We start from the raw sequence: 16303 nt of genomic DNA on the forward strand, positions 1-16303 counted from the left end.
TCAAAACCACCTCTAACATCAAGAATCCCATGCAGATGTACAAATAATAATTCTAATAGTCCATTCATAACACCGACTTCCTATCTAGAAACAAATGGACTACCATGATTGTTGGGTAAAAAATATGGTTTCTACTTTGCTTTTCTAGGAAAATATATGCCCTTTGACTTAAAAACAAAACTAGAAGGTCAACCTTAAAATTCAAATTTAAAAAATCAAACTTAAAAGTCAAACTTGAAAAGTGAAACCGAAAAGCTAAATTTGAAAATTTAAAAGTTAAACGAAAAAGTCAAAGGTCAAACTTGAAAGTCAAAAACAAAATTTTAAGGTCAAAAGTTAAAAATAAAGTCTAAAATTAAAAATTAAAATTTTTGGGATGAAAATGGAATTTAAAAATAAAAGAAATTGATTTTTACATCAATTCCGGTAAATGAAGTTTCATGTACTCCATCTTGTGTTAAAACTATTAAATTTTTACGAAATCAATAGATATAATCAAGAGAGATAATGAGGACTTAAAATACGAAGGATATCAACTCAGGAAAGGATAGAAACCCCTGGAAGCTTAATTAGAAACCAAAATCAAGGATTTCCGAAAACTGCAAGAAGATTACAGCAACAAGTGTGAAAATTATGATTACATTAAGAAAAAACTTGCTGCTGTAACTGAAGAACTTGACGCTTTGAGAATTAAGTGTGGAAAAATAGATATTAATTTCAAAAATTACACTGCGTCAAGTAAGACAATCGGGTCCTTATTTGAAAACCAGTTAAAATTCAAAGATAATCAAAACAAGGGTTTAGGGTATGATTGTGTTCCTCCACCTTTCATTGATAACTACACATCTATCCCTATGACACAGGAAGAAATTGACAAGGAGGCACATCTCCAATATGGGAAACCTGTTGTGGTTGTGCCAGAAAAGGATGAAGTGAACGTTTCTAATGATTCTGTTACATGTGCATGTAAAGTAGTAGAAGATAAGAACAAGGACAAAACTATTGAACAATCCAATGACTCCTTGAACTTTGAATCTGTTGCTTCGAACTCAGTTGCTTTTGATCAACCTGCTGTTGAGAAATACACGCCTCCAAATCAAGCGAAGCCGACGGCTTGCTGTAAGTGTGCATGTGGGAACAACCCGAGACAAGGCAAGGATACGCCACCAGGGGCAAGAAGAAACAACTTCACAGTGAAGAAAAAGACTTGTTTTCACTATGGAACAGCTGGACAGATTGCCAGAAATTGTCCAAATCGTGCATACGTTCCCTACTACGCACATGGCTGGCAGAAAACACCAAGAGGGAGATACCCCAAAAGAAACCCTTCGAGGCCACATTCAGATAATAGCGACTGGAATGCCACGAAGGCCAAAAATAAATCTCACACAGTCAAGAATCCAACTCCCAAGGTCAAGAAGGGAATGTCGGCCAAGAAGCCAAATCCAAGAGATGCTCCCGTGAAGACAAAATCAAAGTCATCTCAACGGCCGACATCAAGATCAAAAGAAAGTACTGAGCCACCCATCAGAACGAAAAAGAAATGGGTTAAAACCAACTACAAATGGGTTCCGAAGGTCCATTCTCCCAAAGCTTCTAATGATTCTAATATTTCAACATCTTCTGTTTGTGATAAAAAGGCCATGTCGTGGGAGAATGATCCCTGCAAAGATAACAAAGGTCAACCCAGTTTCCCAAAGACCAATTGGTCCCGCTCTGTGTCGGAGCAGCTATGGAGGCATATCATCATATTTTAGTTTTTTAATAGTGGCTATTCCAGGCACATGATAGGAGGCATCTCTCAACTGTGCAACACTTAGAAATTTGTTTGAGAGTATGTGTCCTTTGCGGGATAGGAAGAAAGGAAGGGATCACACGTTGGGGTTTATGCTTAACGATGTGAAGAATTTTCGGATCTGTTCTGAGTTTATGCGTGCTGTTCTCGGACCTTCTGGATGGAAATTCAATCGGTGACTTACGGTTTGAGTTTTCTTCTTTATACTCCCGAGTTTATCTTACTCTGATTCATTTTAAAGACAATTCTTCATTATCTTAATAGTTTTTCGTTAGTAGTTATTATAAGGAAGTGATATCAAAAGGTGATAACGGGCAATATGAGTCTGTGTAAAGTACCAAAGCTGAATGGTCTAGGCTCTGTGTTCGATGCGCTGGTAGGCACAAAGGATTTAAATGGACTTGACTAGGTAAAGATGAACTTAAGAAATCAAATGACTTGAAAAATCTTGACCTAGATAGATCCATTAGCCTAACAATACGGCGCTTGGATAGGTTGAGCAGGGAGATATACATGAGAATCCACCAGTTACAATAAAGAACCCGTATCTAGAACTGTGCATTTACTTTTCCTCTATGTACGGATTTTGTCCTTAATTCCGGTATTAACGAAGCGACCGGGGAATTCCGATAAAGTGGGTCTGTAGAAAATTATTTTTTTTTCTTTCTTACTGTTAGTCATATGTTGCCTCCTTTATGTGATTGGAAGAAATCCGACCAGGACTGCAACATATGCAAATCTATTTCTCTGCATATTCTATCTATGAAAATCTTCTTATTTGTTAGCCATATGCTGTCTGCTTTGTGTGATTAACAATCCGACCTGGTACGCAGCATATGGAACCTTCTACTTCTCAATCCCTCAAAAAACTATAATTAATAATAATATGAATCTATCCTCTCTATGAATAATAGTCTGCTCACCTAAAGTAAGGAGTAACTCGGAAGTTCTTGATTATTGGGGTATATCAGGAAGCGGGAAACATGTTCTAGTACATCTAAAATTGAACAATTATAGATTGTCTATAGATCTCGCTGCTCAATATAGGTAGACAACAATATCCTTGGTCGTCGTTAGATAAATGGTCCTTAGGAATTTTTATCTTGTAACTTAGGATCAATATGTCCTGTCACTGATAGCATTCCTAAAAATTTTAAATTTTTTGTGCTTAAGTGGACCACAATACCGACGATCGAATAGATCTATTCATGAAGGGGAAGGTACTGACAAACGGATTAAAACTATCTAACAACTTTGATCCCAAATATTTTTGTTTTTGTTAAAGTTGTTCATAGTTTTCCTCTATGCACAAATTTAGGGGGAGAATTAAAAAAAATTCAAAAATCATAATAATTAAAAAATCAAACAAAAAAATAGAAAATAAAAAATAAAAAAATAGTGTTATTTATGTTTTATTTTTTTCAGAAAATATCAAAAATCCAAAAATATTTTTTTTGTGTGCTAATTTTTCTTTTAGTTTTGTTTTGTCTTGAAAAGTGATTTCAGGCGTAGATAAGACTCGTGGAGACTGTATTGAAGATTTTCTGAGCCAAGGCTTCATCCGTGAGCATCGAAGAATTCTTATTCGAAGGAGCAAGAAATGAAGATTATTTTTTAAACATTCAATCCTTCAACCCCAGAAGCAAGGTCAAGCTGCGCTTGAAGATTATGTGACAGATTGCATTGAAGCCTCCTCAATCAATCTGTTGTTGTTTATAAACCTGCTCAAGTGATCCAGAAGATTCGTTCTCTCTGTTCTCTTTGAAAATTCTCAAGCTGAAAGCGCTATCTTTCAAGAATCAGTACATCAAGCCTCCTCACCCAATGTGCGTTCAATGTCAAATTCTGTAGAAATCCCAACTGCTCAAGATGAAGTCATTTATTGAAGATTCATATGTTCATCTTGATGTTGTGAGGAAATTTGAAGATTAATGTTGAAGTCAATCTCCCAATGAAGATTAACAAGAAAGCCAACTACTTTTTAAGGGGAGATTGTTGGGTCAAAAATATGGTTTATACTTTGCTTTTCTAGGAAAATATATTTTTCTGTAATTTTGTGGTTGTGTACGGCTGCACATGTGTGTGCGGCCGCACACCCTGTGTACGGCTGCACATGCGTGTGCGGCTGGTGGCCCATGTCTCATATATATAAGGTGAGGAGAGAGAATGAGAGAGAGGAGCATGTTCTAGAGAGAGAAGAATAGTGTGTGTGAGAGAGAGAATCTATGTATATGGAGCATCATTCATATTATTGAATACAACATAGATTCAAGTTATTATTCTTCTCTTTCTCTTTCTATTTGATCTGACATCATCCAATTGATTGAGATTCCGCACCATCAATTGGATCTGATTGATAGAAAAACAATTTTGGGGACTTACAATGCTCCTCGCCTGTAAACCCCCAACCATCAATTCATCTTGAGGATCATTGATAAACATCATGGGCGACATTCTTATAGTCAGGATACATCAAAGACAACAAAAGTTTCACCCCGATTCTGCTTCGTTGATTACCTGGAACAATCAACTAGCATCAGATCTAACTAAATTCAAAGAAAGCAAACCCTTGATCTCATCTCAAGCCAACCATGCGACAAGAATCCTCTTGTGCATTCTCACACTGGCATACTTGTCGCTGACAAATCCCAACCATCTAGCCTCATGTTGGGACTACATCCCAATTCTGAAAATCTCATGTATGCTCTCTCTTTCCTTCGGACACGGAAAGCTGGAAGAACATAACCCTCGTCGTATATAGTGAGATCTCAATCCCTCTGCCAATTACTCAGCCTCCGGCTTGATCCGATCATCATAATCGCTTCCATCTTGAGTTTCGTGACTCGACTGGCACTACCTCGAGCAAGGCCCTCAAGGCCTCATAATCGACTAACCTATCTGTGTCTACACCATTCAAGCCCAAACTGACATGGCCACTAAGGCCCAACAATTCACCAAACCTATCCTCACCCTGAACAACCATAACCGATAACCTGATAAGGGCAGAAACACACTGCAGTGAGTCATGGTGCCAAACCATACAATTTACCCCCAACCATCTCCTTAGGATCCCCAAAATTTTCCTCGATTCAAGTACGGATCATGTGCTTTCAGTAGTACAGGCCCAATACTACCTTCCGAACTTATTCGTACTTACATCGTGGATCGTTCTGGATCCTCTAAGTAACTACTTATGTCCACTACCGTCCGATCCAACCACATATACCCATTCTCAAACGAATACCCACTACGAAACAGCGCATCAATTCCTCTAAAGCACTTCCTAGGCTCTCCTAGGATTCCAACATCACCCTGCCATTAGCTGAACCCCTACTAATATCAGGTAACTACTTCATGAATACAATTACATGCAAAAAACCTTAAATAATATTTTGAATAAAAGACCCAATGCTACAACGGTTGGACTTATACAAGATGTGCAATAGGGCCAAGTAAATCACTCTAAAATTATTTAACCTTTACTGCATATAACTTAACATATTTACTTAATAGTTAGCTCACATCAATGTGAGTCCCGCAAAGCACAAACTAAGCAACATCCAGGAAGTAACACCCTAAAACATAAAGGGATCTTCCAACTCGCTTGCTACTACAATGCTAGGAACTTACACTAATACTGTCGGTTTCCTTATGCATGAAAATTATACACCAAACGAGATCAAATAGACTGTTGAATAAATGATTCTACCTTAGGACCACAACCAGATGAGGAGTAAGAAATAAGGCTAAATCAATCATTTTGAGGGCTATATGATCCTAATTATATACAATTTTTAAAGTATACACTTAACAATCATTTCCATCAACATAGACTCCAAATCTATCCTAGCGTCCAATTCCTCCTAGGCTATCATGCATAACAACTACGACCAATATATCATGCAATTCCTAAAGGTATCCTTAGCCTCATCCTAGCACAGAACATTCCATATCATATTAAATATCATCTTGTATGGGTATTTTGGGAAATACATACTTGATCTTGGCTGATTGCACGCATCACTCCCCATTTTTTCTTTATAAAAATCTTTTTAGAAACTTATTTCCTTTCAGATTTCCTCATTTTGAGTTTAGTTACACCCGAGAGTGTGCCCAAATCCCTTAAACCAAGACTCTGATCCTAACTTGTAATGTCCAAAAAATACCGAGTAAAAATTTCATCTTAATTAAGTTAAAGTCATTCATTCATTGTTCCAAAACACGTTTAGTCAAAGTATTCTTAAAACATCAGAGTAATTTGTAAACACTCAGTGTGAAATAAAACTACACGGGATGTAGTGCGATCAAACCGAACCCTTCCTTTTGAAAACGGAAGTACCTGAAAACATAAACTGTAGGCACAAAGCTTAGTGAGTTCCCCAAAGTACCATATACAACACACACACACACACACACACACACATATATATATATATATATATATAATAACACATGGCCGTGTTGGGTCCTTATCAAACCCGAGTCCATAATGACTCCATTTAACAACATGTAGTTGTGTCAGATCCGTATCAACCCTCGTGTCCGTATAAACTTTGAGTCCATAATGAGTCCGAGACCAAATTGGCTCTATGCATACAATCATAGTAGTAATAGTCACAAAGACAGCATGCACATACAAGCATATCAATAAGTGTCACAAAGACCACTACTATCCTACTCACCTTATATTTTGAAAGAATAGCTCCATCGATCACTGCTCTAAAAGCTATCTCTACCGGTTACATATACAATTAACAGGGACCTAAATCTCAAACTACTATTCAAATTATCTAAAATGCCCTTAGGTCAAACTTGGTTAAGGTCAAAAAGTCAAAAGGAGGTTAACACAGACTGAGTACGCCCAACGTACTCAGTCATCATGCTCATCATAGTAGATTCCTACCTGATTACGAGGCTCCAGCCTGGTACGCTCAACATACTACTAAGTATGCCTATCATACTAGACCAGTTCCATTTACCTTCATTAATGCTTATTTCATTAAGATCTCACGTCCAAAGCTCAAACCTAGTCCCTAATAACATTCTAAGTCATAAAGTTTCCTACTTTATGACTTTCCATGGCTAGAAGGAGTTCATACATCAAAATCCTCACTTAATACACAAACCAAAGCATCATGGCTCTTGCATGGAGGGAAGAAAGAGACCGAGATCACTTTTTTATGACTCATAATAGCTCCATAATGGATACAATTTTCAACTTTATCCATTAGGATGGTCCAAACAACTAAGATCTAGTCTTTAAGTCTCAAATGGACCAAAAATGCATTTTTCTCAACATAATCCATGAAGTCAAAGTCTCAAACCTTCAGATTTGAATCAATATGATGTTTAGATGGATAAAGTTTCTAACTTTATCCATAACAAGATCACAAACTTCCAAGATCTAAAATTTATGCACTACAGTGACCAAAAAGCTCATAAAACCCCATAACTAGCTAGATCTAACAAATACATCATCATGATTCAAGCTTTATACCTTCTAGAATTGAGAAAATCGATGTAGGTTCTGGATCCAAAAGCTTGAGCTTCAACAATCAACAAGGTTGAACTTATCTTTCATCCAAAATTCACTCAAAACACATAAAAAGGCTCAAGATTTGATCTAGGGGGCTATGGTTTTGAGTTAAAGGCTCAAGAGGGTGGAGGTTGATGCTAGGAAGGACCTCAATGGGTTAGAGTCCTTAAATAGGGCTCAAAACCATGAAAATAAGGTTTTTGCAATTCGGCGGTACGCCCACCGTAACACCCTAAAAACGAGACTTCCTTAGTCGGATGCCCAACGTACTCCTGGTGTACGCCCAACGTACAACCAAACTCTCTTCTTCCAGCTTAACTTCAAACTGCCATAACTTCTTCGTTCGAACTACTTATTCGATGATCTTTATTTCCCCAGAAATGTGTTGACGAGTTGTACAATTGTATCTTGGTACTTAACTAAAAACATCTCGAACTAAAATCCTTAATTTATGCAAGAAGTACGAAACATAACCTTTCCCATTTTACCCCTCAGCTTCCATCCAACAATCCAAGGTTTAAATCACTTGTCCAACATCATACAACTCCAATAGAGTCTAAACTTCATTCCATTGAAGCCCAAGGCCTCCATTTTGATTCATTTATTGTCCACAATCCTAAAATTAGAAATTCTCGAAAAGGATGTTACACCCCTACCCATAAGCCTCGATAAAATAAGGCACATATACATGATCCATCTCATATGCCGCCACCACCGCCGCCGCCCGCTGACCCATAAACTGGCAAGGATCGAATTATTAGTGACTTGAAAAACAAGGTCCGTCAATTGAAAAATAAGCTTAGTGAATGTCATGAGCAGTTGAGGTCACATGATCAATGTTTAGCAAAGCATGATGCTACTTTAGCCATGGTTCTAAAACTTATCAATAAGACTCCCGGAGACGATTTTAGTAACGCATAGTACAATGACAATGACTTATGGGACTATGATTACAGGTCACGCACACCTAAAAACCCGTTACATGACAACCCTGAGTAGCGGTCTCCATTTATTCAGTCGTCGGATGTAAAAGATATTCCGCGGGATGAATACAAAACGCCCTAAGCACTTCGACATTCTATGCGGAAAAAAGTAATATCTATATGCCATAAGTCCACATGGATACAAATGAAAAGGAAAGATGTTGTACGACAACATCCAACTTCGTTGGACGCTCTCTTAAACCTGCCATACACATTCTTTATAAATAACGAGATGGTCGGGTTTTGTTTAATCATTGTTTTTTGAATGGTATTCCGACAATTGAATTTTGGACGCACTTATATGGTGATAGTAATGCAGGGTGCTTGGAATGTGATGTAAGTTACATTGTTAGCCTGCTCATTTACGTACTACACTTCTTCTAACAACACTTAACTGCAAATATTTTTAATTGGACGCACAACATGTTGTGGATCTCACTGCTGGTGGAACGTAGATAGGATGACGCTCGGTGGATGGTTGTACCGACAACTTTCAGCATTGATGCATTTGACTGAAGTGACATGGTTGGCGGATCCATTTACCAAGCTTGGGCAAACTGTGATACAATATAATTATGTTTCGATTAAATAAAATAAGTATTTATGTAATAAAATGTTATTTGATGTTTAATTTCTAACCTATTTTTGTAGCTTTACATCCCATTCAATATATTAATTGCTCACTGGTTTTTAGGTGTTTAGAATTTGAAGACTTTACAAATTATAATATACGATAGTCACTGGAAGAGCGACTACTTTTCAGAAACCCATGATTGGTTTATAGATATGCGAGCCCGCATCCACAGACTGTTACTGAGCATCAACTATAGGTACCGAACCAAGTGATTCAATCTCACTTGAAAGTTTCAACATGACCCTCGAAAAAGCACCACAAGTACCACAACAAATTGATGGTAGATAGGATTGTGTGATGTTTTTGTGTTGGTTCCTAGATGTGTTAATCACCGAAAAGTCATTTTCTATACATTGTCCAAGCAATACATGGGCTATGTTGTGTTATATCGTAAACGCCCAACAAAAATATTTTGAAGTACGATGAATAAGATGATTTGAACATTATAATATTACTTCAAACAAATCGTTTTAGTTTATAAATTTATTTGATATTTGTTGACTTTAAGATTACCAATTCAGATTATTTGAACACATTGTAATATTATTTCAAACAAATCCCTTTAGTTTATAAAATTATTTGATTTTAAGATTATAAATTGCATTTTATTTAATATATAAACAAAACTTCTACAAAAAAAAAAAAAAACCATCTACACAAATAACAAATAAAAAAAAAAAAAAACTTTTTTCGAAATCATACTCCAGTGTTCCGGAAGCCTTACAAAATCTAACCTTAAAAAAAACGAAAAAAAAAAGTGTTCCGGAACCATGATCTGGAATCGTACTCCGAAATTCCGGAAACCTCTCCGGAATAATGTGTTCCGAAAAATATGGTTACTTAAAAAACTTGACTTATTTTTGTAAAAAAATCATTTATAAATGTTAGATTACTCAGTTTCCTTTTTTAAGTTTAACTAAAAAACAACAATATTAGGTCTTTTTACATAATTAACCAATAATTTTAAATACAGTAACTTCCACATATTCAAATACATGAACTAATAATGCATTTGAACAAGGTTGTTAAAATCTTGATTGTAATCCTAGATTCTTACGATTTTAAGATCCTACAAGTGAAAAACTATCCGATCTCACATGTTTAGCTTTACTATATAACCATGTATCAAAAATTCGTCTGAAATCGTCACAAATTGCAAAAAGTCTTCTAAAGCATCACCATTTTGTCAATTTCATCTCAATTTAAGCAAAACACATTCATAATAATCCTTTATAATCTTACGTCTTATTTATACATGATCAAAATGATATTATTTCTAATTAAGATGATGATTTATTCTTAATGCTAATGATTTATAGCAACAAAAATTTATAGATGATGCTTAAAAAGTTGAAATTGATAATACTATCTTGCAAGCAAATTTGAATATAAATTCATTTTGGATATAATGGCTATGATCATGGTCTTGTAAAAGGTAAAATAATTTTAAATAATATCTCTATTTTGAGAACCTTCCATTCGAGGATGTATAGTTCTTATTTTATTTTATTTTATTTTACCCATTTAGGTAAATTGTTCTTCGTGAATCCATTGACTTGTTTGATCGATAGCGACAGACTGCATCATCAAAGGAAAAAAAAAAAAACCGACATTCACATGAATCAGGATCATCAAAGGTAAAAGTGTTTGATCAACACTTTTATTGCCAATGGCATTGTTTCATTTTCCCTCAGGAAACAGGAAAGTGACAGTATCCCCCAATCGAATATTTAGGAAGTTCAAGTCGAAAATAGAAAGAGATTTAGTTCGAAAATGATGGAACAAACTAAAAAGAGATTAACCACTGTGATTCAAAAGGGCAATATTTCAAGTATTGTTCAGGCATTATCACAGATTTTAATCAGCCAAACTTGGAATTAGAAGTTGAAGGGAGGTTAGTTGATGAATATATAACGATTCTAATGTAAAAATGCATAAACAGCAGTGGAAATATAAACCAAAAGTGCAGAGGTCACCAGGACAATCATGGAGGCAACAGCATTCACAGTGGATCTACTTCCACAAGACAACATCCCCAATCGAATCTCAATCACATTCACCATCGAGAGCATCAGGAACAAACAACCCATAACCGATCCGACAGCCGATCCGAGCATCCCGAACCTCAACGCCTTGAGATTAATGTGTGCCCTAAAAGCCTCATCAACATCGGTACTGTTGAGCAGATTGATAGCGAGTTTAAGACCTTGAGCAACCAGAGATGAGAAAAGGAAAAAGCTGAACGATACAACTTCAAAAACCAAAAGCTTTTTGGCGACGGAGATATCGGCGTCACAGGCGGATCGGTTCTCGAGGCTGCGTTGGCCGGGAGTTGTGAGAGAGAGACCGACGAAGACGGCGATTGTGAAGAGGGAGTTGACGTTTACGAGACCGTCAAGTGCTGTTACGTGAATACTCGTTGTCGATGTTGAAGAAGATCGTGATCTGCTTTGTTGGTCACAGTAAGTTGGGTATCCATTAGATCTGAAAGAATAAAATGCAAAACGAAGATTTTGAGATACATAAAACACAGTTAGTATGTGCGAGATAGGTGCTTACTCTGCCATTACTAAAACTTGAAAGCTCCACTTCGTCAGTGAAGGGTAGATTTTAGGGTTTTGTTGCAGGGTTGCGTGAGGAAGACATGATGGTGTGGACAATTAGACACAAGTAGCTTTGAAAATGGTATTTTGTCATAAAAAGATGTAAGCCACATACGTACAACCCAATAAATAGAAGTGTAAATTTGAATCTAAATAGATTAGAAAAAATAGAATATAGACAAAATTGCCAAAATGTTTTTATCGTTATTAAAAAGTTTGGTTTTGATATAAAAAAAAGTTTGGTATTTAAAAGAGATAATGACTTGAAAGGGTAACGAATTTTCGATTTTTGTTATATTTAATCATTAAACTTTTTTTCGTTATCTATTTATCATTGAACTATTGAAACTGTTTACATTTTACCTTATGATCGGCTAAGGGTAAAATGTGAATAGTTCCAATAGTTCAATGACAAATGGATAACGAAAAAAAGTTTAGTGACTAAATATAAACAAAATCGAAAGTTCGTTTTCCTCTAAAAAGTTCAATGACTAAATGTGAACAAACTTCCTCTTGTATTATGTTTTAGCAAATTATTTATTTTTGTTAAATTGTAGCAACATTTGTTGATGAAGAAATCTATATATAAAAAAAAATAAAACCCTGAAAATATATTTTAAAAAAAAACAAAAAACCAAAACTGAAATAAAAAACCAATGGTTTGACATTTTCCAAAATAAAAAATCAAAATTTCCAATCTAATTTTGGTTTTACAAAAAAATGAACCATTCTCACTGATGTGAATTATAACATCGTCTGAACTCGTAATTCATAGTAAGGGGTTAGAGTATCATCGCATGAATACGTAGTTACAACATCGTCTGAAATCGTAATTCATCACCAACAGGTTATGGGCCTGCTGGTGTTTCCACTGGGTTGTTTAGAATACTCCGTGGTCGCCATCTATACTCTGGTAGATGACTACATCGCCATAGTTCGTGGTCGCCATCTATACTCTGGTAGATGACCACATCGCCACATTGCTGGTTAAGATTATGGTATCTCCTTTCATCCCACATCACATATTCATAATCATCTATTTACCTAATTATCATCACCTTTCTATCATCACCTATCTTTTATCATTTTATTTCATCACATTGTTGGTTAATATTTTCAAAAAGGGTTTTACTTTCAAAAAGGAGAAATTTTCAAAAAAAATCTTAATATTTTCAAAAAGGGTTTTACTTTAATTCTAATTTTTTTTTTTAATAAAAAATTCTAAGAAATCGGTTAAATCTTACAATTTAACCCACTTTGACCTTTTGGATGCTGATTCATTATACTTAATAATAATAAAATTGCGGATGGAAACGAAGAGGGGGAGTTTGGAACCAGGGACCTACCATTTAGGCAAGAAGATGTATTTTCTTTTCTTCCTTCACAATTATATATAATGTGTATTTCATTTACTTAAAGTTCAAAGAAAAAATGATTTTTAAGATAGAAAAACGGAAATAATGGGATTCGAACACGGGACTTCAATCTCCCAAAACGAAACGGTGACTAACTAGGTTGAAAAAATTTTGATCTTTTTCTTTTCTTACTAGCAACTATTGCAAAATGAAAAAATAAAAGACAATGTTTTCCTTTTATATATATATATATATATATATATATATATATATATATATATATATATATATATATATATATATATATATATATATATATATATATATATATATTTATATATATATATATATATATATATATATATATATATATATATATATTTTGTACAATTGAAAATGTATATATGTAATGATTTGTAAAAATACATATAAAATATGTAAAAAACACAAATAAATATATTATTTTTAAATTTATAGTATTAATATTATCAAATAAATACATATATAAAAAAATTAAATACATTATTATACACACACACACACCCATATATATATATATATATATATATATATATATATATATATATATATATATATATATATATATATAGAGAGAGAGAGAGAGAGAGAGAGAGAGAGAGAGAGAGAGAAAGAGAGAGAATTGCAAAAATGGTCCCTGTGGTATACATTTTTTTTGGGTTTTAGTCCAAACCCCGACTTTTTTGAATTTGTGGTCCTTTTGGTCATGTTTGTATGTAAATTTGGTCCCTCGTAAAATTGAAATGACTATAATGCCCTTTTGATATATTTTTTTTTATGTTTTTTCTATTTAATTTAAATAAAAAAGGAAACAAATAATTAATCTGGGCCCACTTATCTCTCTCTCTCTCTCTCTCTCTCTCTCTCTCTCTCTCTCGTAAAATCAAGAACAGACCATTTATTGTTGCATCTTCAAAATCATATTCGTCCTCATACCAATGTCCAAACAAACCTTCATCCCCATCACTAATCTCCCCTTCTTCGCTCACTTGCTCATCTTCTCTGATTTCTAGTAGGGAACACACTCAAATCGCCGATGTTACTACACCCAAATCTCGATTTCCGGTGGTACCACAAACATAATGAAAGCTTCATCCAAAAAAGGTTGATGTTAATTATGAGATAGTATTGTGATCTTAGGAAGATTGGTGTTATGGTAATAAACAAGAAGCCCTTTTATGGGTCTCAAGAACCCTAAATCTGATCTGAACCCCAGATGATGGTTTTGATCGGTGATATTTGTTCTGGATTGGTGGAATGTGATGGATGGGTAAGTTAAGCTGGGAAGAGGGTTCAGGTCTTGTATGGTGTTGTTGTGAGTTCAAAGTACTCTTCTAGAAATTCCCTAAATCCAAATCATGATGATCTTGTTTAGTTGGTGGTGGATCAAAAATCAGAAAAGGGAGGCGGATTCGTTTTCATCAGATTGAGAAAAGAACTAACGAAGCAGCAAGAGAGGTTGTCTGGTGGTGGATCAAAAATCACGAGGAGGGAGAAGGGGGTCCATCCAGATCGGCGACCCTTTGTGGGTTTACTCTTCATCAATGGCGGCAACTGTGGTGGTCACTGTCATCTGCGGTGGCGAGGGAGATAGACTGTTCTTTCTTTTATGATCCAACAATTATGCGAGGAAAGAGGTGTTCGGGGTTGTGTTTTCTTGACAATCCTGGTGCGTTAGGTGGCTCCAGGAAACAGAGGAAGAAGAGGGGAACGAGGGCTCTTTTCCCTTTCGATCTCGACGAAATTTGCAACCACTCTGGTGGTTTCTTTCGTAGTCAACCACACAGAGAGAGAGAGAGAGAGAGAGATAGAGAGAGAGAGAGATCCTTTATTAGTTTTTTAATTGTTAAAATATATAAATAAATATTAAATTTAAAAATAAAATGAAAGAAAAATGAAAAATAAATACCCCAAGGGTATTATGGTCATTTCAATTTTCGGAGGGATTATTTTCACGTACAAACTACTCCAAAAAGACCATGAATCCAAAAAACTCGGGGTTTGGATTAAAACCCCAAAAATTTGCATACCACAGGAATCATTTTTGCAATTTTGTCATATATATATATATATATATATATATATATATATATATATATATATATATATATATATATATATATACACACACACACACATTAAAAAAATATATAAATTCTTTTAAATGAACAAAAGAAAGTTTAAAAAAACTACCTATAAAAGACCTATGTTTACGTTTTCATTTTTAATAATAATAATAAAAATAATATATATATATATATATATATATATATATATATATATATATATATATATATATATATATATATATATATATATATATATAAGTGTGAAAGAGAATTAGCAGTTATATCCTCTAGCCTAACCGGTTAGTGGCGTTTGTTTGGTAGGTGAGGTTCCTTTCGATCCGAGTAGGCTATTTTTTTCTTCATAATTATGTTTTTTTTTTTAAAGTTTATTGGCTGACGTGGCATGCCACATTAGCTGCGACGTTTGCAGCCCAATCCAACTTGGCCTGCCACGTAAACAATTACCGATTGAAAAGGTAAAAAATGGGTAAATTGTAAGATTTAGCCGGTTTTCTTGGGTTTTTTTTATGCAAAAAAAAAAAAAATAAAAAAAATTGAGACTTAAGTGAAACTTTTCCAAAAATGTTGAGATTTTTATGACAATTTCCCATTAAAAAAGTGTAGTTTTGATATAAAAAAGTTTGTTGTTTTACCAGTGGCTTAATTATTGATCATTTTAGTGATTTTGGTCATCTTCATTTTGACAAATATTTTTATCGTCATTGCCTCAACCTTTATTTTTGTCGTAAACCATCGAACACCACCACCATTCTTGCCATTTTCGATGACTTTCTTTGAATGAAAGAACCCAAAATTGACAAAACTTGATTACATTTATGTCCTAGATACGATCTATATGGAATGAAACCTTAAATCCATATAAAGTAGTCAAAGAATCTCCTACAAAGGTTGCAAAAGAGAAATCTAAAAATCGATTTCTCACATTCAAAATTGATCGGTGTATGGCATAAATCGATCTTGTTTGTCGGAATTGGAGGAAAGAAGGAGGGGATTGGAGGTCGTGGGAAGGAAACACTGATGTAGGAATGAGAGGGTTCTTGAATCACAAAGGAGGAACAAGAGTGCTTGATTCTAAAAATTGATGTTGGCTACATTTCAAATTATATAAGGAAATGGGGATAGAGAAGAGGTGGTGGTCTTTTTTGTCACACCACGAAACCAAAATGGCGGAGTCGTTCCGGAGTGGAGGACGTCATCTTTAGCATCACAACCAGTGCATAATAGCAATCATAGTAAACACAACCAAACAGTGCATACATGAAAATTAA

At 34.8% G+C, this 16303-nt stretch overlaps 1 protein-coding gene across 2 annotated transcripts; it reads right to left on the reverse strand.

Moving 5' to 3' along the window:
* Window positions 1-10732: 10732 nt before the first annotated feature.
* On the reverse strand, window positions 10733-11672 carry LOC145014015 (maternal effect embryo arrest protein). 2 transcript variants are annotated; one of them, XM_078972368.1, is made up of 2 exons: window positions 11508-11672; window positions 10733-11393 (listed from the first exon to the last, which is right to left on the reverse strand). In XM_078972368.1, the coding sequence occupies exons 1-2, from the start codon at window positions 11513-11515 to the stop codon at window positions 10868-10870; spliced, it is 534 nt and encodes a 177-aa protein (XP_078828494.1). In that variant the 5' UTR covers window positions 11516-11672; the 3' UTR covers window positions 10733-10867. The 2 variants fall into 2 exon arrangements, with proteins under 2 accessions (XP_078828494.1, XP_078828493.1); XM_078972367.1 differs by having other exon boundaries at window positions 10733-11432.
* Window positions 11673-16303: the final 4631 nt, after the last annotated feature.

Source organism: Lactuca saligna, chromosome 9 (assembly GCF_052625555.1).
Source record: "Lactuca saligna cultivar CGN05327 chromosome 9, ASM5262555v1, whole genome shotgun sequence".
NCBI lineage: Eukaryota > Viridiplantae > Streptophyta > Magnoliopsida > Asterales > Asteraceae > Lactuca > Lactuca saligna.